This window comes from Micromys minutus (genome assembly GCF_963924665.1).
Source record: "Micromys minutus genome assembly, chromosome: 5".
Lineage (NCBI taxonomy): Eukaryota > Metazoa > Chordata > Mammalia > Rodentia > Muridae > Micromys > Micromys minutus.
The window spans coordinates 3,701,146-3,725,197 of record NC_137974.1 but is presented as its reverse complement, the minus strand read 5'-3'; the positions used below and the strand labels follow the sequence as shown (position 1 = coordinate 3,725,197).

Below are 24,052 nucleotides of genomic sequence, written 5' to 3'. Positions count from 1 at the left end.
CTTGTTATTCTTACTGTTCTGTGTTTCTGGATGGACACAACATTTTTAATGTCTTCCTGTCTCCTCTGCCTTTATCTCCATGTGCTAGCTGAGTATTCAGGGAAGGATGAGATTAAAGTTAAAACCCTTTAAATAGGTTCCTGCTTAATAAGATAACAAATGTGTGTGTGTATGTGTGTGTTTCCTTCCTCCAGAGACTCAACTATCTGTCAATGAATATATTATAAGAACAAAAAGAACAAAAGAAAATTCTGGGAAATAACAATATGTGATAGATTTCCTGAAGATGAAGTGTTCAGTCAACATACACTGCACAGTCAGATAATAACTGTGCAGGGGCCTTAGCTACAGCAATGAACCTACCCACAGATTCCAAGAAGGCAAACCAAGCTCTCATACTAAATCTGAATGGAAAACCAACCATCACCTTGCTTGGAACAAGCCTCTCCATGAAAAAAAGGCTTAAACACACACACACACACACACACACACACACACACACACACACACACACACAATGCATGTGTGTCAAAACAAAGCCCAAACCATTCAGGAATTATATAGTAGAGATTTTTGAGAAGACAATTCAGCAGTAAAATAAAAATAAGACAACATGAAAAGGCAATGGCCAGAGAAGAAAGTAAACTTTCAGAAACCAAATAATATAATTACCAACCCAAAAGCTGAGCAGCATAGGTAACAGATAATGTTAAAACAGAAAATAGTAGAGAAAGTATAGTAAGTCATACCCATATCTGACTGGAAAACATTTCATAAATTCAACTATAGGAATAAAAGTAGAGAATAATGAAGAAATCAGAGACTACTGTAGCAACTCCTCTAATATCCTCTGTTTTCACACTGGCTGGTGCTGGTCTCCTGGCTCCCTGTAGTAGGATCTTCTAAAGCAGCCTGGGAGAACCAGGATTTCTCTATCTTCAAGAATTTCCATTTTATAGAGAAATGATCTTTTTAAACACTAAACGTATCAACCATGTCTCACCAAACACAACCAACATTCTCATTATAACTAATGTCACCACCACAGCCAGCATTGTCACAAGAAGCACCATTATGACCACAGCCAACATCATCGCTTGTCACAACACCCTCACTACAGGCAACAATCCTCATACCTCATGTCATCACCACAACAGCTTTCTCTCCAGAGCCAACATAATCACCAGGGCTAACATCCCCATCACCAGTCAACATCCTAGCCACAGCCAATCTTCTTTTCTCAGTCAACATTCCCTTCACATTCTTACCATAGCCACCCTTCAATGTCACAGCCACCAACACAACAGGCACCATTACCATCGTAACCAGCATTATCACGACAGCCGCCATCATTACCATGGTACCACTACCACCACCGCAGATACCTTCAGCAGTACATGCCCACTCTTACTGCAGCCACCATCACCTCCATACCTGCAGTCATTATTCTGTCTTGGTTTTTAACACATACTATGAGCCTAGGGAGAAGGGCGTTCTATAAGCTGTTCTCTATATCTACAAGACAGGACTAACTGAGCAATTGAGCAATTTAAACAGGCATGCAGAAGGCAGGCTTAACAGCTCCAAGTGGACAAATACGTCCATCAATGTTCCTACTTCAAAATGCTAGAATTTATTCTATATGTATTTTAACCAACATTTAGCAGAACTAACTGGGATAAATCTACTTTGCTGAAAACTTTATATTTTAATAAAGTAGTCACATTTATCCATGTGCCATAACAAATAAGGAAAACCATATGTATCTTCTGTTTTGATTACAGAGAGAATAATATTATAGTTGGTTTCTAAAGTGGTATTCATCATAATAATCCTCTTTTCCTCATATTGTGTTTCCTGACTATCCTTGATCAATGTTGTCAAGAGGGCTAAAAGCCCCGGGCTTTACTAATGTCAAGCTACAACATTGGTGAGCTGTTGTTCCACTCAGGCCACTGGTTCTTTGGCCAAAGGAGCTGATTCTCAGACTGTCTTTGATAATGCTATTAAAAAGCAGCCACCTAAAGGATTTATGAAGGAGCTCTGATAATCATCATTAATCATACACAGTTTTGTGATCAGCAGTTTAAATGGCATCCTGATGTTTTTTTGAATATTTATCAGTCCGCATGGTTGTCTCATATAGTAGGTTTCGGTACAATATCTGACTTTTTTAACTGAAAGAAGCACAGTTCAAAGTCGATGGGACTGTTTTGCTGAAGACACTGCACAATTTGAAATCACAGTGAAACCGAGCTTCCTCCCTGCCGGTTAACGTTGTTTATTGTGCCAGGAGGCACTGTGCAGGATGCTCCCGGTTGTGGGGTAGTGGTAGGGGTAAGGACATTGATAGTCTTACCCACATGATAATTCTACGAGCTATAATACCAACCTGCCAGGCAAGGTGTAGCCACTGGTACAATAATGGCAAAAGTCTTTGAGGTGTAACCAATAACTCTCTGGTGGATGTGAGGCCCACCCCTTCTATAAAAAGTGATCTATGTTTACTTCTACAAACCCAGTCTGAAACTTGCCACTCAAAAGGGCTTAGGCTCTAGGAGGGAACCTAAAACCTCACCTTCTAAATATATTTATATCCACAGACAAAGGCTGCTTTTAAAAAGCCTTATTCAGAGAAGTTTCTTCGTGTAGCAAACAGGTTAATACAAAGACACCTGGTTCTACAGGTACTGAGAATAAAGGACAGATGAGAGCTCATACATAAGTAAGACATTCAGAGAACCCCATAGATCTCAGGGAACACTGCAGAAGAGGGGACAGAAATGATGCAGTCGTCAGAGGACGGGGACAGGAGGGCTGTGTAGCTCCATCTCCTACTCTTGATGTAGGCATCGCAATTGCAAGCCCATAGCAATTGTGCCCACTGGCCCTGGACCTACACAAGCCTGTCCTGCCCTGCAGTTGGTTATGGATAAAGAAGGGTTGCATGGGGTCCTACCAGTTATGCTGATGTTGGGGAAGAACAGATTCTGGGAGTGGGGGAGGCACAGGAACTAGTTGTGTATCTGTTGGCCATCCTACCAGGTTTGATTAGTTCTCAGCCCAGGATCATACAGATTGCCACAGTTAAACTCTTTGGGGGTACAAAACCAAAGAAAACTAAATGAACATGAGAAAGAGGTATATTTATAGGGTAGGAGACTGACAGAGATGAGAAGGAAATGAGGCTGAAGGAGAGAGTTGCCAAATGTATTACATGTTATGAAACTGTTAAATAATAATAAACACCTAATTTTTAAGATTATGATTAAGAATATGGTTCTTTGGGCTATGCTTATGAGTGAAAATAAAAGTACTAACTAAATTTAGATATGCACGATCCTATGAGTGAAAATCAAAGTACTAACTAAATTTAGATATGGATGAGCTATAACAAGACTACCCATTGGCTACCAGTGGCTGCTAAACTGACTGTGCCTGACTGATCTGGAGTACTCCTGCAGTCTCATGGGAACTGATCAGGTCTGGGTACTCTGGAAAACACAGTGGCAGTGCTTTTGGAAGGATCCTTTCTGTGCTGCCCCAATCACAGGCAGTTAGTTATCTATGTGCAGATGAAGACTTACATCCAAACAGAAGGCCTGCAAATGAATATTCATAGCAAATTTGTGCATGTTTATCCCAAAGTGCAAACAACATTAGACATCTATAAACCAGTGACTAGATAAATGACCTGCAGCTTTTCCTCACAATAGAATTCTAGTCAATAGACGGGGAAGGGAATAAAGCACACAGCAACACAGAGGAACTGTAAATGCATGCTAAGCAAAAGCAGCAAGCCTAAACAGGTTGCAGATGGGAAGTCCTAGAAATGGGTAGATTTCAGGTGAGTGGATGCTAGGAGTAGGGTTGTATGAACAGGGACTGAGGGCATGGCCATGGAAGTGACTGACAGATTGGGTTGGGATGGTCTCATGTGATTGAATGCACTTGTCATAATACACAGAACTAAATATGTCCTAAGGAACAAATTTTACTTTACTAGATCTAATAAAACTACTCTGTGGTGGTTTGAGTATGCTTGACCCATAGGGAGAGGCACTGTTAGATGGTGTGGCTTTGCCTTTCCGGCCCAGAGAGTGGGCCATGTCTCTGTCATCAGGACTTAGGATCTAGCCACAGAAGGCTGAGCTCCCAGAACAGCCTAACAAGCACTCTTCCACCTGAGCCAAGGGTGGGTCTAACACACAAGCCTGCCAGCTATCTGGGGAGGGAACGCTGGGAGTTCTCCAAGCTAAGGGAGCTTGGTGCTCTCTGGAAACGGGTCCTTTCTGACACACAGAGAGAGCTGGGTAGCCACCATTAGGACTCAGGACCTATGAGCAGAGGGCTGAACTCCCAGAACAGCTTCACAAGAGCTCTCACACCTGAGCCCACGGAGAAAGAACTGAGTCATTGCCATCAGAGCTCACTGCCTTCTCATGAAGAGCTGAACACCCAGGAGCAATCTCCCTCCTGAGCCCCCAGGCCATCGGACCAACAGGAGAGATGAGCAGCAGTCAGAAACAAAAAGATCACCTACAGTCACTGACAACAAGATGGTAAGAGGAAAGCACAAGAACCCAAGCGATGGAAACCAAGACAACCTGGCAACATCAGAACCCAGTTCTTCCATCACAGCAACTAGTGGAATTTCCAACACACCATAAAAACAAAGTTTAGACTTAAAATCATACTTCATGATGATGATGGAGATATTCAAGAAGTACATGAATGACTCCTTTAAACAATAACAAGAGAACCAGGAGAAATCACTCAAAGAACTACAGGAAAACACAACCAAACAGGTGAAGGAATTGAAAATGGAAATAGAAACAATAAAGAAATCACAAAAAGAGACAACCCTGGAGATAGAAAACCCAGGAAAGAAATCAGGAGTCATAGATACAAGCATCACCAACAGATTACAAGAGATGGAAGAAAGGATCTCAGGGGCCAAAGATAATATTGAAAACATAGGCAAAACAGTCAGAGAAGATGCAAAAACCAAAAATCTCCTAACCCAAAATGTCCAGAGATCCTGGACACAATGAGAAGACCAAACCTAAGGATGATAGGTGTAGAAGAGGGCAAAGAATATCAACTAAAAGGCGCAATTAATATCTTCAACAAAATCATAGAAGAAAACTTCCCTACCCTAAATGAAATGACCATGAACATACAAGAGGTCTACAGAACTCCAAATAGATTGGACCAGAAAAGAAATTCTTCCTGACACATAATAGTCAAAACAACAAATGTTTAAAACAAAGAATACTAAAAGTAGTAAGGGAAAAAGGATGAATAACATATAAAGGCAGACCAATCAGAATTACACCGACTTCTCAACAGAGACTATGACAGCTAGACGATCCTGGACTGACATCATATAGACTCTAAGAGAACACAAGTGTCAGCCCAGGTTACTATATCCAGTAAAACTCTCAATTACCATAGATGGAGAGACCAAGATATTCTAGGCCAAAAACAAATATGCACAATATATGAAGACAAATCAGCCCTACAAAGGATAATATATGGAAAATCTAACACAAGGAGGAAAACTACACTGTAGGAAAAGAAAGAAAATAATCAGGCAAGAAAACCAAAAGAAGAAAATCACACAAACATAATTCTATATATAACATCAAAAATAGCAGGAAAAAACAATCACTATTCCTTAATATCTCTTAACATCAATGGACTCAATTCCCCAATAAAGAGACATAGACTATCAGACTGGATATATAAACAGGCTGCATACAGGAAACTCATCTCAGCAACAAAGACAAACACTACCTCAGAGTAAAAAGCTGAGAACAAAACCTTCCAAGCAAATGGTTCCAAGAAACAAGCTGGAATAACCATTCTAATATTGAATAAAATAATTTTAAACCAAAAGTTATCAAAAAAGGAAGGATACTTTTTACTTATCACAGGGAAAATCTATCAGGATGAATTTTTAATCCTAAACATCTATGCTCCAAACACAAGAGCACCCACATTCATTAAAAAAAAAACAAAACAAAACAAAAAAAAAAAACCCTACTAAACCTCAAAGCGTATATTGCACCACATACAATAATAGTGGGAGCTATCAACATCCCACGCTCATCAATGGACATATCATGGAAGTGGAAACTGAACAGTAACACAGCAAAATTAGCAGAGGTAATGAACCAATAGAAATTAACAGACATCTACAAAACATTTCATCCTAAAACAAAACAATATACCTTCTTCTCAGCACCAGGGGTACAGAGCTAAACAAAGAATTCTCAACTGAGAAATACTGAATGGCTGAGAAACATCTAAGTAAATGCTCAATATCACCAGTCATCAGGAAAATGCAAATCTAAACAACCCTGAAATTCTACCTCATACCAGTCAGAATGGCTAAGATCAGGTGATAGCAGATGCTGGCAAGGATGTGGATAAAGAGGAACTCTCCTCCACTGTTGGTGGGGTTGTAAGCTGGTACAACTACTCTGGAAATCAGTCTGGTGGTTCCTCAGAAAATTGGACATAGTACTACTTGAAGACCCAGTTATTCCACTTCTGGGCATATACCCAAGAGATGCTCCAATATAGATACTCCAATATACAATAAGGACACATGCACCACAATGTTCATAGCAGCCTTATTTATAATAGCTAGACGCTGGAAAGAACCTAGATGTCCTTCAGTAGATGAATGGATACAAAAATTGTGGTATATTTACACAATGGAGTACTACTCAGTTATCAGAAACAATGACTATGAAATTCCTAAGAAAATGGAAGTATCTAGAGAATATCATCCTGAGTGAGGTAACCCAATCACAGAAGAACAGACATAATATGCAGTCACTGATAATTGGATATTAGCCCCAGAAAGCTCCGAATACCCAAGAAACAATTCACATAACTTATGAAGCTCAAAAAGACGGAAGGACAAAATATGGAAGCTTCAGTCCTTCTTAGAAAAAAGAAAAAGTTGTGTATTTATCATATCTTATTATGGTACCAATTTTGTGAGCTATAATAGTATTTTATAAAATAAAAATAAAATAATAAAAAATTTACTCTGATGCTTAAAAAAAAAGAAAAAGAAAAGTAAATGCCTTATTTGAATGTTATTTAAGCCACATAAGTCACTGATATCATGAATGGAGGCTTTAATAAAAGAGGAGGTGTGGCCTCGTTGGAAGCAGTGTGTCACTATGGGATGGGCTTTAGAGGTCTCCTCCTTTTCTCAGGCTCCACCCATTGCGTAAGAGAGCTTCTTCCTCCTAGCTGCCTGAGGATGCTGGTCTCTCCTGGTTCCTTTGAAGATGCAGAACTCTCAGCTCCTTCTCAGCACCATATCTGCCTGGATGCTGCCATGCTTCCTGCTATGATCATAATGGATTAGACCTCTGGGACTGTAAGACAGCCCCAATTAAATGCCTGTCTTTATAAGAGATGCCTTGGTCTTAGCATCTCTTCATAGCAACAGCAACCTTAACTAAGATATGCTCACTGTAGCAATCTGAAGATGAGCAGAGCTTATGATATTTATTCTTGATTTGTATACCTAAAGATATAAATGAAAGTAAAAAATGGCATTAACCTCCTTAGCCTCCCAGCAGAGAGAGGCTAACTTAATTGCTGTCATATGGCTTGGTAAAGGCGATCATGTTACCATGGCTACAAGCTGTTATTTCCTCTTGTATGAAATGTCTAATATTATTAAATTATGACTCATGTGTAGTGTAGGGTCAAACTTAGAAACAAATACCAGGACAAAGTCACCCTAAGGCTTTTCATTTTTAAGAACTCTGCTCTGGTACTGTCATTTGTTTTGTTTTTCCACAAACATATAAGAGATGGAATGATGCTCCTGAACACACTGGCAAGAAAATAAACAAGGAAACAAATCAGAAACTTCTGGCCAAACCTGATGGCAATTTTTAGAATTGCCTGCTACCTTAAAGGCTCTTCATGTGTATATGCTGTGTGTGCGTGTGTGTCTGTGTTCCTATGTGCACACACGAGTGTTTACACACACATACATGTGTATGCACGTGTGTGTATATAGCAATACTCTCAAATATAAATGAATTATAAATGATCATATATCAGAGTTGTTCTGGTTTTATCTTGTATGTCCTTCCATTACTGATAATGGTGAAGGCTTAGAAACTATAAAGGTCTGATGCTGGAAGGCAGAGGAACCCTCAAGTGAAGCCTAGCAGAAAGATTTCATGTCACTGAGATGTGTGCTTGAATTGGGGGATTGGTACCATGACTCCCTATTCTCCCCTTTGTTCTCTGGCTGCCTCATGATGGTGGGTTGTTTCTCCACACCCTGTCCACCATGATGTTTTACACAGCCACAGGCCCAAAAACAACACACGAAACTGATCATGACCCAAATTATCTGAAGCCATGGGTGAAACACGTAAGGCTGCAAGTTTGTTTATCTTGGGTGTGTATTACAATGATGAACTGACTTCATGTTTCATGGCTGTGATGATTCATTCCTATATAACGGAACATAGTAGGAATATGAGCCTTAAAAAGCACCTACATTTTAAACGTGAGTCCTCACAGAATAGTCATATACCTGCTTAACAGTCAAAAAATTAAAAGCATTGCAAAGGCCATGGGCACAGTGCCATCGCACACAAGGTTGATCAATGCAGCCATGACCTCTCCTGCTTGATTCTGTGATGGCATGAAGACATGAATGCCACACAACCCAGAGCTCTACAAGTACCGTGTTGTGCTTGCCTCTTGCTCTGGTCCTTTCATCCTGTACTGGATATATACTTTTGACTACCACGTGCCTATTGTGACTCTTCGGACACTCCCTCCCATCTGTAAAATAAGGTCCCAGCCTTCTGAACTGCAGAAGGTGAGGTTATCTGGAAGAGAGGGCCATTGCAAACATGACTAGCGGCAGTGAAGTCAGACTGGAGCAGGCTGGACCCCTAACCTTGCATGAGCTGTGTTCTAATGAAAAGCAGAAATCTGGACACACATGCAGGAAGAGCATCTGTGAAAAGCAAAGCAGAAAGCAGGGGCACGTGTCTGCAAACCGAGGACAGACCCAGCTGCCTGCAGTCTACCAGGAACTTGGAAGAGCAGCTTCTTTCTCACAGCCTTGGAAGGAGTCAACGTTATTGATGCCTAGACCTTGAACTTGTAACCTCCAGAAAGTGAGTGGCCATGCCTCATGCTGAATTCAAACCACACCATAGAAACAAATCAAGCTTTGTGTTAAAGTGCATTTCCCGGCAGCAGCACTTGTGCAAATGGAACTAGCATCTGTTCCTCCGAATGACTAAGGATCCCCATCACAGCTCTTTGTGGAACAGATGCATGGCTCATGTTCCCGTGCTAAGACCCCAGCATGTGTCTCCCCAATGCAGCACAACAATCTCTAGAACTGCAACGAGCCTCAAGGTTTTATCTGCTTTTAAAGGAATTAGAGACATCTTTTCTGGAGGGAAAGAGGGCCTGCTGCCTGAAGTGTGACAGTGGCTTGCAGGCTGTGGCTGCCATCCTGATCTTTGGGGAAATGGACAGATTTTCATGCTGGCAAGCCCTATCCCTGCACCCCTTGTTGGGGCATATGGACAACCCCAGGAGTTTCACACAGCAGCTGTTATATTGGCTTTCCAAGTGCAGGGACCTGAGCAATGACTGCAGTGACATTTTCCTGGCTGGCTCTGACCTCCAAATCTCACTGATTAGTCTAGCACACACTGTGAACAACAACCTGCTAGGACTCAGAGCCAGGACTCAAAAATCTACTTAAAATGGCAAGAGATGTTAAGATACATTCTCTATGAGCTGGCCATTGGTCACTTCCCAATATGTTATCATATACACACATACATACATATATATATACATATATTATATATATATATATATATATATATATATATATATATATATATATATATAGAGAGAGAGAGAGAGAGAGAGGAGAGAGATGTGTGTATGTATTTGTGTGTGTATGTACACACTGGATATATGTGTCTGTATACACACTGTGTGTGTATATGTGTGTGTATATTTTTTTTCCTGGCTGGCTTATCTTTTGAGGTAGTCACCCTTAATCATGAAAACATATCTGTAGGAAATTTATGGTCCTGGTTTAAGACAACAACCAATATGAATTTAGGGAATTCAAAAAGCAGTCCAATTTCCCACCATTTTAACAGCTTTCTCTGGTTTAAACAAAAACAATCCTTTTTCTTTTTCTTTCTCACCCAGAAAGCATTGTTTGGGTTTGGGTATTTAAAGGGGTAATTAAAGGATACCCATGCGCACTGGTGATAATTTATGCTCTATTATTTTAAGGTTACTCAAAGACCCCAGTGCTCGGAGAACATTACTCACCAACTGATGTGTTTAGACACACATCCGTCTATGATTTATTTTTATTCCATTTTCCTTACTGCCCATACTTGGGTTTTCCTCTCTCCATAGTATGTCTCATAGCAATGCTCCTTTTCTTAATCCCCAGATCACAGCTGCCCCCTATCCAATGACAGCTGCCAATTCTACAAAGTTCATAGAATTCTGGCAAGAGTGGGATTCAACGAAAGCACAGCTTATTCCTAAAGCTATGCAGCCCTAACTTGGGACTCATGCATTCCAATTAGGCTAGGCTGGTGAGAGCAGAGTCCCAGGGCTGCACCTGTCTGTGCCTCCCCAGCGCCGGGCTTCTAATCCTGCCTGTACACCCAGCTTTGCACCCGGTTCTGGGGATTGAGTTCAGGTCATCAGGCTTGCCTGGTAAGGATTCACAGACTGAGCCATCAATCAATTCTGAAACCTGACTAGACCCTAGGTATAATCCAGAGATGGAAAGAATATAGTTTATATTAAAGAAGATCTTGGAAACAAACCAAAAGCAAGCTCATGGCTTTGAAACTCTCAGCTGTCCAGCTTTAAACTTAGAATGTTTCTAACTGTAAAACAGATTGTTACAGTTAACAAGAATTTGAGCACATAAAATGGATATACATACACACACACACACACACACACACATCCATATACCACTTTTTAAACCTCCTAATTCTTGCCCTTCATTTCCTCTCCTCAGAGTGATTCTCAACAGATCACTCTGTGTGTGACTTTTCTCCAGAGTCTAGATGTTGCAATAGCCGCCAGTGCTTTTCTATTCTATGGTGGTAGCCTCTCTTGGTCATCTTTTATCCTCTGTCTTATATACTCCCAAACTGCACACAGCCCCATTCTGTTTGCAGCATGTGCCCAGTACCTGCTGCATCCCTTGCATGGTTTGCTGTAGGAACTGTAGCTGCTGGTCCTTGGTGAGGTTTTCTTCTGTCCGGAAGAGCTGTTCTTTCTCTTGCTTCAGCAGTTCTACCTCATTCCTGTAGGCGTCCAGTTGCCACCGGAGACTGTCATTCTCCTCTTTGAGGGCATAGGCCTGAGCAGCCAGGGCTGAATGACAAACACACAGGGTTTGGGAAGTTAACTTCCTGCCGAGATTGAGGGGTCCTTTGGTGGAAAAGGAAGTGTCACCTAAACTCGGATTCACATCAACTCAGAAGTTAAACGGTTAGCCAAGCATCAGAGCTCTTTGTCAGTTGGACCATTTTAGGGTTGATTTTGTAAGGATAGCACCTCTCACATCCTAGATGAATACCGTGAGCAAAAGTCCCAGAATCTCCTTTATCTATTCAATTGGTCCGATCTTATGTTATGAACGTTTCTAGTGGGCTTAGGGTTTATTCCCCAGAATTCCTACCTCTTGACCTCTCCCCCACACCTGGATCCTTCACACAAGCCTATCTGCCATGCTTGGTGATGAGAATGACTTTGGCAACTGTTGCATCTGCCACACGACTGTCCACTCTCGGGCTCCATGACTGCTCCGGTTCTTTCACAGGTTGAGGCATGTGTGCAGCAGGAAGCACTGAAGGCTAATGCATGCAGTGGCCTCCCAGGGGAGGGAGGAACTGAGACGCACAATGCTCCTTCTTGCTCTAGTGCCGGGACAAATTGTACACGCTGTTTTCTCTAACTGCCACCAGAATGGAAACCGTGTTCCACCTGATTTACCAGCAGATTAAAATTCTCTTTTATTCCCCACAAAGCTGAGTGGTTACTCTGATGCTCCCTGAGACCCAAGGGTCTCAGTGTGTTGTATAATTTCCCATCTCCTCACTGAGAAATCAGGCAGTTCATTCAGGGTCTTACATGCCTTAAAGTTCCAGGAACATCTAAAACCGAGTGGTAGGGTGGCCTGAGATAAAGATGGAGGAGAGGAGATTTCTCGCCCTATTTCCATCTTTACAATTTCTGGCCTCTGCAATAGAACAGGTCTTGCTGGGCGCTTCCACAGGAAAAATCCCTGGATCAGGGACTTCTTCATATAAATAGTCCACTGAGTCACTCCAGCAAGCCTAGATGACAGTCTACTGATGCCCATTTCAAGAGACGAAAGCCGTGGGACACAGAGAAGCAGATCGTGAGGTGGACTGCAAACCCAGCCTCTAGTCTGTTCGTCTTGTTCTAACGGAAACTACATGTCAGTTCAGGTGAGGTCAGTTTTTAACAACTGCTCAAAAACAGTGTCTCCCCATACTCTGCAAGTACCGGACCAGTGTATCTCTGCCCTTACAGAGAAAGGCCATTCTTCACTCTTGGGAGGAAGAGGAAAGTCAAGTAACACTTGCAAGGCCATTGCTAGAAATGCCTTCATGGACTTGACTGAGGTGATGCCAAGGCAGAGCTGGGTAGTACCCATGTTCTGCCTGCTTTTTACCAGACCCAGGGCCAGACTGAGGACAGCTGGCTACCTGTAGGTGCCACTGCACGTCTGATGATCACACAGCTTTACCGAGATGTTTTGGGACCCCAGCGAATTCTCTCGCCAACAGCAGACATCAAACTATGTTAATAATAGTTTCACAGTGAAGTGTTTTACAGTATTCCACTTTGCAAAAAAAAAAAATGATTATCTATGCATAGTACACATTGAAATACTAATCAAACAGAACATGCAATTAACTAGCAAACTCCCAGCATCAAGCCATTAGGGATCAATTAGTCAACAAGCATTTACTACACACTTCCTTATACCCAAGTCTGTCTGGGGATCTTAGATCACAAAAGAAAACACAGAATATGTCACTTTTTGCAAGTTCTATTGAAATATAATAAAGACTGAAATACCTAAAAGGAAACGAGTGCATCCAAAGGGAGAAAGGGTGGAAGGCTGCTTTGGATAAAGTGGGTACTCAACAAATGTTGGCTGGATAAAGAATAAGCCACTTAGTATTAAGGTTCTGACAAGGGGGCTACACGCTGGAAGGGTTTTGAAGTATGAAAGGAGAACACAGACTGAGAGACTAAGTCTGCACTTTGGAAGATGAAAACCTTACATGTGCGAGGTGTCTCGAAGTCAGGAGCAAGACTGTAAGCAAAGACCCAGAAGTCACAGCTAGAGGAAGATAATAACAGAGACACTTGGTCCCTTCCACCCCCTGCTCAAGGCAACTATCTGCCTGGAAGCAGTGAGCACAAGGTGGAACTTGGCAGAGTTAAGACCCAACTAAGATGGTATTTGGTGTGCCAGAGGGGTGTGGTGGGATTGGTGATTTTGGAAGATTGGTTTGGCAATGGTTGGAGGAATGAACTGGAGGTGGAAGAGAATGAACAAGGGAAGTGTGCTTGGTGTGTATGGGCGTGCAGAGCCACAGAGCAGATGTTTAGATGCTTTCCATGAACTCATAAAATCAGACAGGACCCAGGGCTCACCTGGACCAGGAGTATGGGTTGGTGCTTTCTAACATTATGCAGCCCAACCTCACATCTTGCCCATACACTGAGACACCAGCTCCTGAGAAGGCAAGAGAGGGGATCTAACAGGGCAGAATCACCCAAAATGCAAGTGACGGAAAAGTGTTGGCACCACACAAGTACGTAACTACATTTAGTGACATTCAAAGACACTTAAGTCATTTCCTTAGGAAGATCCAATTGGTCCCTTTTCAATTCAGCGTGGCATTTTTATTATCATAACTGATAGCAGGTGTTTGTGAAGAAATCGATTAGTATGCAGGGATGAAAATTACATTTTCCAAATGAATTGCATAGTCTGCAAGATATGTTGAAATCTGCCTAGTGAAATGCAAGTAGCTATGAAGTGCGCGGCAGCAGCATTACTTAAATAAATCATCTGAACATAAATACATACAGGGAAGGTGCCATCATTATTTTAGAGATTGTCTTATAAGCCTATGGAACGGTCTGGGTGAGGGGCTTGGCTGAGCCACGCCTACTATGGCTGACAGGCAGAGTACAGTGCTATTATTTTGCCCTTTTAAAAAAGGAAAAGGAAAGGAAACAGCTGTGATTTTTCCCACCCTTCAAAAATCCATACAGTAACCAATCCCATTATTGTCTTAGTATTTAGAGCTCATAATTGATTTTTGCTCTTGATTAACATTCACACACACACACACACACACACACACACACACACACACACACACACACACACATCCAAACTTGGTCATTCTTGTGGTGGCAAGATAGTTGTTTTCTAAAGGGTGAGAAATTGTGCCTGAACTTAACTTTAGGCCACCCGTTTCCTGTTTAAAATGTTACGTGCAGTCGTATAGTCTCCCCAAATGCACCCCTCAGGGAAGGTTGCCTGGAAGATGTTGTGTTCTATTTCTTAGACTAGAACTCTGAGGGGAAAACAAAAAACAAAACCCAGCCAAACCCAAATCCTAATAATGCCTGTCAGGTTTTAGTGTGTTAGAAACCCAGAAACTTGAAAGGTCAATTCATTTCTCTTCTTTTTTTTTTTTTTTTTTTTTTTTTTTTTGCTTTAATTTTTTTTCTGGGTCACTGTAGCAAATTAAGCAGTCTTGATAAATGTGTCACCCAGCTTTTACAGTAAATTTTACCCTCAAGAGACTGTGTAAGAAAGCCACCATTCAAGTAAATATAAGGATTAAAATGAATGACTGTCTGCCTCTGGATAAGAATATCCATATTGAAACTGCTGTATTCCAATAAACTTGAAATATTTAGGGAGAGCCATGTGGACTATCACACTTCAGTTATGAAAGGAATTCAACATAATACCCTGTTTGTAAACAGTAATGAACCTACTGTTGGCAATTTTAAAACAACCATTTTTTTTTAGTGATGCCTGTGTTATCATTGGTTAGTTCTCCAACCTACTATTGATTGAAACATCCAGGTGAGGAGCCATACCATATACAATACAAGAAGGGTAAGGCTGATACACTTACACACCCACACTTGCTGCACACTTTAGAGAATTCTGGATACGGGAATTGTCTGAAGCTAAAGAGCAGTTACAAACTCTGGCAAGTTCCTGCTAAGCAAACTTCTGTTGCATTTGGGAAATTAGCATTGAGCTTTCCAAATGTCTGAAGTGACAGTGTTATGTGCAGATTGATCCAGAGATTCAGTTGTATTGCTGAGAGAAAAAAAGGGGGCTAAAGGCATTACATGGCACCCTATTGTATCCTTTACTGGATCCTCTATAAGCCATTATCTTCTATATTAATTATGGTCAAAGTGACCTCCTCCCCCATTGCCTGTACTACTTACTGGGTTTCCATGGGAACAGATAATGGCATGCTTAACTTCTTTAAGTAAATAATCTGGTGAAAGCCTTGAAATCTCTCTCTTACCAGTCTGAGCCAGCCTCAGAAAAATAATTAGCAATATATGAAAAATGTGAGTTATTTTGGGTTATGTCCCAGTAAGCTGACAGTGTGTTAATATCTTTTTCATGCTCAGGCAAGATGTAACTAAATAATAAAATGCTTTAACATATTGTTCCTCGCAATATCTGCACTTCTCAGGGACTGTTCATCTTGGTGTCTTTGGGGAATGCTGTGTTTAACATTCTCTCTCTGCATTGCCAATTGTGTTCTGGGAATGCCAGGAGGATGCTGCTAAACTACATCCCCTGAACAAAGGAAGTCCTTTCCTAAGGATTTCACTGGCTGCTGTCCAGTTAGGCAACTGTCCTTATACACAAGGAGGCAGGGGTAGGCAGAAAGCCCGGACGATGATCCTACAATATCCCAGAGCCTTCAGGGCCTCCTCTTTCTGTCACAACTTCGCCTCCTGATGTCTTAAGAAAGGGCTGAAGCTATGATCCAGTGACCTGGGGCTCTTTCATAGGTCTGTCTGCTTCTCTGCGTAAATCTCCTTGTGGGCTGGCTAAAGTGCCCACTGATTGGTCTGTGGTAGAGACCACCATGCTGTGTAGTGAACTTGAACCCTGGCTTCTCTTTGCAGAATGTAGTGTTACTCCCACGGTGACCACACACGGAGGTGCGTTAGACTGCTTCTTACCAGCAGAATGCAAGCCAGGATCTGCCATGTCTCCTGCAGTCTTCAATGGCTGCCTCTGAAACTGAATGGGCTATTCTGTGACCATAAATCAACTTTCTATTTTCTGTTAAATCAGGGAAATTGGAAACTTCTATGGCCTCCAGCGTTACCTTAACCTGGTGTTCTTCAAATACTAGTTCCTATTAGAATCTCTCTGTAGACTGTTTCTGGGCTGAAGGTGGGGGCACTCCAGGGCACCAGGTGGTGCAACGCCACATCTGGAGGTGCCTGCTCATCCCATCCCCCATTTCCTGAGCTATCCTGGGTTACTGTTTGGGCAGCTTCTTTTTAAAGACTCACATGCCTGGCTTTCCTGCCTGGCTTTCCTTTCTGGTTTGGTTCCTTGGTCTATTCGATATGTCTCCAGCCTCTTGTCTCACATCTGTGAAACCTCTCAGATCTACCCAATGCCCTCAGCGCCTCTAGGACATAGGGGGAACCTGCAAAAGCTACAGTCATCATTTTGTTTGTCTGCCCACACTTCCCCAAAGGACAGCAGAAGAGTGGTAAATGCAGTTTTCAGGACTGGGCGGGAGCTCAGTGGTAGAGCACTTGCTCTCTAGCCATGAGGCCCTGTGCTCTGGACTGCCAATGCCCTCACCATGACATCGGAAGAAAACAAACACCCTAAAACCAAACCCGTCCTCCATGCCGTCTTCACCTCCTCTCACCTTCACAAGACTGTGGTACAGTGCGGATGACCAGCAACTCCATTTATAGGTTGCAGTGACCCTGAGGTGGCCCTTCAGGTGGCAGAGACCCAACTATGTGCTGCAGTCTGAGGAAGGTGGGAGTGCTCGAAAGGAGGAGCTTGTTTGTGCTATGAGAGCAGACAGGTAGGCCTAGTAAAAATTAACGTAGCTTTTCCCAGAGGAAAAATCTGGAGGTGATTCGTGCAGAAATTAATCCCACATGACCTGCACGTGGGGCTTGCTTTATGTCCTTTGTCCTCTGGAAGGTACACGGATGTTCACTGGTCTCGGAGATCATGGAGCCTTATTGTTAAGGTGGCTCCCATAATTGCAACATCTCCAGAGATTAATTCTAAATCCTGGCTCCTTACAGAACCGGAAGGTGATAAACCTTGGGTATCCATAGGAACTCAGCCATCTTCTGCCTTTGTGTCTGTGCCTCTCCCGTCAGAAAAGGGGCCTCTTCCCGAGGCTCTGGCCTCCCAAAGATCTGTCCCCTGGTCTACCGTTAGTGACCAATGAGGACCAGAGATAAGCCCTTCAATGAAGGCCTCGGCCCGGGGGCTGTACTGCCCATGCCTCCTGGTGGCCATGCCTCCCCCACAGACCTGGATGGGGCATGGTGGGACATCTGCCAGTGAAACCAATCCTTTCCTACTGAGCCTCGTATGGAGGCTGCAAAGTACAACGGGTCTGTTTCTCGGTAACATTTGTATCCCCACCGAAGCACCGATCTTCCTCAAATTGCTCATGGAAATTCCTTATGCTACATTTTTACAGGATTATTATTATTACGACTTAGCATTGACATAACATTTTATGTTTGCAGTGAGCATTATCGTTTGCACATTAGCTGTTATTAGGGAGAGCTAAACACAAGGCAGTGTCTATTTCTGTCTTTGTGAGAGGCCGGTGGAATCAGGGTAATTTGAGGAGTGCAGGTAAACTAGAGCCTGATATTATGAGGGCTTAAATGTGAGCCTTGAGGTGCAGGCAGCAGCAGGCGGCTCAGAAAAAAAGAAAACCAAACCCTCCTCTGTCCCTCCCATCTTTGCTCTTCCTAATGGAGATATCGGCCTCTGGGGCATGCCTTCGGGGTGTGGCTGGGCTCCTGACACTGTTGAGACTCACATCAGGTCAGGTTTTTTCTTGAACATAAGCAAAAGAGGCATGCCATATGCTGACTTCCCAGAGCCTGCAAAGTCTGTTGTCAACAATGCTAACTGGCCTAAACAAACTTTGGCGTCCTCAGGGCACGAGAAGCCTGGCCAAGTCCCACCCTAGGTTTAAGCTATGGCAGGGCCGGCCAAGGGAGCAGGCTCATACCACAGTTGTCCTGACCTCCAAGGCTCCCAGGGAGGACGTCCTGAGAAATTAGTGAGTTTGGTTCTCTCCACAACAGGGAGGGTGGGGGTTAGTGGCTGGTGGAGGGGAAGCTGGAGAGCCAGGGGAGGTGACACAGGAGCAGACAGTGTATCCTAGGGACGGGTTTTGTGAGGATTCAGTGGACTCTGGGAGTAGGTGCCTAGGGGAATGGGTATGACAGAGGAGGAAGGGACAGCAAGAGCCTCCCCATAAACACGTGCCATGCCTGCTTTTCTCTCTGACTACCAACACGGGGGAACAATGGCTCCTAGAACAGAGGAGAGGTGAGAACTGTGACCCTGGCCTGTACCAAACCTTTCTGTGCCAGGCCATCCTGCTCCGTAATCCAAGTGCCCTTCCTGCAGACTCCAAATGGCCCTGGTGCAGCCATTTCTTCACTTGGGCTGTACAGACTAGACCAATACCACCTCCACTCTCTTCCTTTGCCTTTGGCCCAGCCACTTCCTGCCATCACATACTGTGATCTCTGATTATGGCTTTTTTCTCTCTCATAGTCTGTTAGCTTATCTTGTCTTATTCTTTCCTTTCCCACCTACCACAAAGAGCCATCAGTCCTCATGTTAAAGTCCCTCTCCCTCCTCTGTAGCTCAGAATCCCCTGGGGAGTGGTTTACTAACAGAAGACTGGGCGTTAACCCAGAGCATGGGCATGTGTACCAGGTTTCCCAGGTGATCCTGTGTGTGGCCCAGTCTAGGTTGTTCACAAATACTTCCTCCTACTAGGTTTTGCTATTACAGCAGAGGGTGTTTTCAACTTGCTGCAAATCCTTTTATTCAATCTTTCCCCATAATCTTATTTAGAAGAATACGAGGAGAAGGAGGAGGAGCAGGAGTAAGAGGAAGAAGAAGAAGAAGAGGAGGAGGAGGAGGAGGAGGAGGAGGAGGAGGAGGAGGAGGAGGAGGAGGAGGAGGAGGAGGAGGAAGAAGAAGAAGAAGAAGAAGAAGAAGAAGAAGAAGAAGAAGAAGAAGAAGAAGAAGAAGAAGAAGAAGAAGAAGAAGAAGAGGAGGAGGAGGAAACTACTAACCATAAGCTCATGCTGCCTTCAAGAAAGCTGAGAAGGGACAGACTATCCCAAAGACAACACTAAGCTGTACCAAGGAGTCTGACTTGCTCTGGCTCCGTTATTTCTCCATGCTGGTCGGCTTTCTGGGGGCACCAGTTCTCGGTCTCGCAACTCCTCACATGAGTTTGTCACCTGAACGACATTCTCTTCAAAACAGCCTCCAGGTGAGTCTGGCCGTTCTATGGAGTGTAAAGTCTGTGCAGGTCAGGGGCTGATAATTAGAAGGCTGGGTGTTTCTCTCACACATGGCTCTAGTTCAATCTTGCTCCTGACTTGGGCAAATCTGTCTTCTCCAAGACCTTGGGCAGGAAGAGCAGCACACATTTTATAAACTGTCTGCACAGTCCATGTAAGAAAGCAGTTAAGGCGTTAAAACCCTTTGCACACGGAGCGTGCTCACCTCCCTGCATCCTCACTCAGCTGGTCTTTGGGTTTTTTGTTTTTTGGTTTTTTTTTTTTTTTTTTTTGTCTTTTGCTCATTGAAGTGAATTATTTTGAGTTTCTGATGTATATAATTTTTCAGGTACTAATGTTCTATTCTCTCCACAAAGGCCTTGCAAGTGCTGAATTCTCAGTTCAGTACTATTTATCACACACTAAATGGTTTTAAACTGTGCAACTGTCTTTAAATTGAGAAATAGAGCTGTTTGGGCAAGTTTATTAGGTGACCTTGATTAAATTAAAGAGGTCAAAAATGGAACAGGCTTCAAACTCATAGTCAATGGTATTTTTCTTAAAAATGACTTCCTTCCAATTAAGCAGGAATTAGCATGAAATATTTTTGTTTCTGAGTGGTTAAAAGAATTCCTTGGAGGAGGCACTCTCTTAGTACTACTTACTGAACAGAGAGAAAGTGCAGTGGAGAGCTTCTATAAAGTACTTGGTTAACACGGTGCTGATGATCTGGCGTCAATTATAATATTCCTTAGGAACCTAAATGTTACATAGCAGGGGAAGAAAGAGTCTAATTTAAATGTTAATTTCTATTTGAAAAGCCCAAGGACCTAGCAACTTTCACATAAAAAAAAAATCAACTGGAGATGTATTTTTCATCTGCAGTAATTTTACCCTAGCTTCCATTTCAAACATCGCTGTTCTTTGTCAGCTATGTCCTTTACCTTCCTGCTTCAGGATTTAATGGCCTGAAAGGACAGCTCATTCATTCGGCCCCACAGTTGTACATGGAGTCTCTGACACACAATCCGGAAAGCAGAATTCCACAGAGAAGAGGCAATGTAGGCTGAGGGACACCTAGAACGTCTGAGGAGCGGTGGAGATGTGAGAATGACAAAATTCTGTCCGACACCTGATACTGCTGTCGCTGACAGTGCTGGGGCCCAGCTGATGGGGAATCTATGGGAGAGGGGCACTGGTGAGTCAGAGAGAGGGAGGGGGAGGGGGAGGGAGGGAGAGAGGGAGGGAGAGAGGCAAGGAGAGAGGGAGGGAGGAGGGCCAGGAGGAAAGCTTGCCTTGTGAACATGAGGCCCTGAATTTGATCTCTGAGAATCTATGCTAAACTTGGAATTTCACTGCATGCCTGTGACGCCCTACCCTGGGGGAGACAGAGACATTTGGATCCTTGGATCTCTCTGGCTGGCCAACCAGCCCAGCCTACTGGGTGAGTTTTATGCCAGCAGAGAGTGGTGGTGGGGGTCAAACAAACCAAAATGGATGATACTGAAGGACCGACAGTCCAGGCTTCCTCTGCCCTGTGTGTACACTTAAGCAGAAAGTTGGAGGGGGCTTTGATACCAATTCATCAGATTGGGACAAATCATGAGATGCCCCTGAGATCCCAGGGTCCTCATCTGAAAAATACAAAAATTTTGTGAAGTATATGAAAATCATAGTCTTTCCTTTTACTGTCTTTGGCTCAAGATGAAGATTAAAAATGCCCCAAGGTGAGAAAGTAGTTCTTAGCTGTAGTTTCTTATCTATCCAATAAGCCACCTATCTACAATGCTCCCTACTTTGAGTAATGCTGGGGCCTCTGGAGAGAAAAGGGCCCTGTAGGGGGCACTGAGAGGCCCTCCTATCTCAGAAGTGCTCACCCTGTATCAGCTAAACACACAAAGGTTTCTCTGGGGCTCGGAGTTGAGCTGAGCAGACATTTTTTTCATTTTCTCCCCGTTCCGTTCGGTACACCAAGGGTTCTCTGATGGCTTTTGGCAGTAACTGTGAGGGCACACAGGCATGGCTGTGTGGACCTGATGCCCTTCTAGGAAAAGGAGCACCGGCAGCAGGCTGTGAGGCTTCTCCACAATTTACGAGCAATACTTACACTTCAGGGACTGAGTCTTAATTAGTCTTATAAGATGTTAGCAATTTCCCCTTTAATCTGGTACTTGCAGACAAAAGCCCTGATCCCAGACACACTGTAAGGATCCAGTGAATGTTGTTAAACCTATCACTGCTTTGTTTTGTGACAGTGTGTAAGGCAATTCACAGAGGCCAGGAGCTAAGGCCGGGAGAGGCATGGTTTCAGGAGTCACACAAACTATGCTAGAAGAATCCAGTATGTCGATAATGATAGAAACTGATCAGTAGGTAACTAAGACAAGAAAGAAAGCTCTCATCCTGCCCCCAGAAAGACTAGGCCAAATAGATCTCAGATTTCACCTCAAAACTCATAATTACAGTTACTCAACAAGATCCACTATTGACTTTTTATATTTATAAAACAATTCAACTTATGATTGGGCACAAAAAACTCAATTTTTGGTCCTTATTAGATTCAGAATATTGGGGGAAGGGGAAACATATTGCTTTCAAAACCTCCTCCAGAGCCAGCCTTCCCTGAGTGGGAACCGCAGGAAGATTGATATTGCCACGTGTGTTTTCCCTCAGACTTTTATTTTTAAGATATATTTAGAGGCATATCTCATAAAGAAAAGCCCTGGGAGCAGGGAGACAGAGAGAGGCACTTCAATAAGCCCTGAAATTAGATGTCGAATCAATACACCAATGGCCTTGTGCGCTCTCCCGGGCCCTGGGGGTGAGGAGAAAACAGGGGCATGATGGGAAGTCAAAGGTCCTCAGAGGAGGATGAGGATGGCAGCTTAGATCTACCATTCAGTGCTCGTTCATGCTCAGGGCATCGGAGTAGCCTTCTTTCTCCCATTATGGCTCTGGAGACTTAGGGGACAGAGAACACTGGCTGTGACTGTGTGTGTGGTTCATTCACCCCCAGCATTTCTTCAAATCATTTCTTCAAATCATTTCTTCCTTCTTTCTCTACCTAGATAGCAGACTCTCTAAGGAAATACCGCTCAAGCAGAAGAGAGATTGTGCCAACTTCCTGGATTGTAGTTGTTGTTAGAAAGGACTTAAAAACAGTTTGTTGGGTGCACTGCCTATATTGAAGCTGGTCTCTAGGCAGTTGAAAATAGAGATAATGTTACCAGAATGTTACACAGCAGCTCCATTTGGTTCTGCCCGGCTTTGGATCTGAAGGTGATCAACATCTCTAGTCCTCTTTGTCTTCCAGTGGCATGGGGTTTTATGTCCACAAGAAGCAAATCCTTGTTTAATTCTACTGCATATGTCTGTGTAAGGGTGTCAGAGCCCCTGCATCTGGAGTTTCAGACATTTCTGGGATGCTATGTGGGTGCTAAGAACAGTCAGTGCTCTTAACCACTGAGCCATCTCTCTAGCCCGTCCCTCGGGATCCTTCTATGATTAAAGGTCCAGGGAAATGAACCTGGAGTCTGTTTTCTGAGACAGTGAGGCTTGAAAAGGTTGGCTTACTGTGGGAAGTTAAATGTGGAGATTCTCCATATTGAAAGAAGGGAAGGCAATTCATTAAACTTCTACCATCTGATACTGTGGTTGCTACTTTTTTCATCCAACAAACTGATTGGAAATGGCCAAGTGGTAACACACATCTCAACAGCATTAATCTTACCATAGATTCTCTCTGGAATTTTAAAACTATCATTAACATACAAAAATATTTATATTACTGAACCAGTAACAAGTGATGTTCTGCATGTCTATAAAACTTTGGGACACCTCTGTTAACTGTGGAATCTACTTCATGCCAGCTTCCAAAACCCAGAGAATTTTAGTAGCTTCAGTTTTTCCACGCTTCCCCAAAATGTCCTAGAGAGCTGGGATACCCTCACCCTCTTCACTGCTGTCTTCTGGACTAGGCGCTTTACAGTGCAGTGCTGTGGGGCTCCTTAAGCTCTCAGCCTAAGCCGACTTAATATCCCAGGACACATTTCCACGACTGCTTTAGTGTCTGTGTGCCCAGTAACACAAAGGCATTCGCAGAGAGGGAAGCTGAGGCTTTGGGATTGTTGAAATGAGTATGTGCTCCGTCATCTTTAATGGAGTTGAGCTCTTCAATACATTATTTACACCAGGATGGTTGGGTCTTTGTTTGTTTGTTTTTGTTTTTTTTAAACCAGCCATCTTTTTGTCATAAGCCACCCCTGCCATCCAGAGCTGACCCTGATAGCTGACTAACTTTCCTTAATTCATAATGTTAAAGTTAATTTTTAAGTTCATA

At 43.1% G+C, this 24,052-nt stretch overlaps 1 protein-coding gene across 1 annotated transcript in view; it reads right to left on the bottom strand.

The window, feature by feature from the left end:
- The window catches only part of ENOX1 (ecto-NOX disulfide-thiol exchanger 1), a gene marked incomplete at its 3' end in the record, with an annotated part of 494,647 nt that overhangs the window by 69,006 nt on the left and 401,589 nt on the right, over positions 1-24,052 (bottom strand). Inside the window, 3 exon segments of the mRNA XM_080917124.1 lie at positions 11,264-11,448; positions 16,360-16,393; positions 16,398-16,414. Of these exon segments, the coding sequence (XP_080773250.1) occupies positions 11,264-11,448; positions 16,360-16,393; positions 16,398-16,414 (236 nt within the window).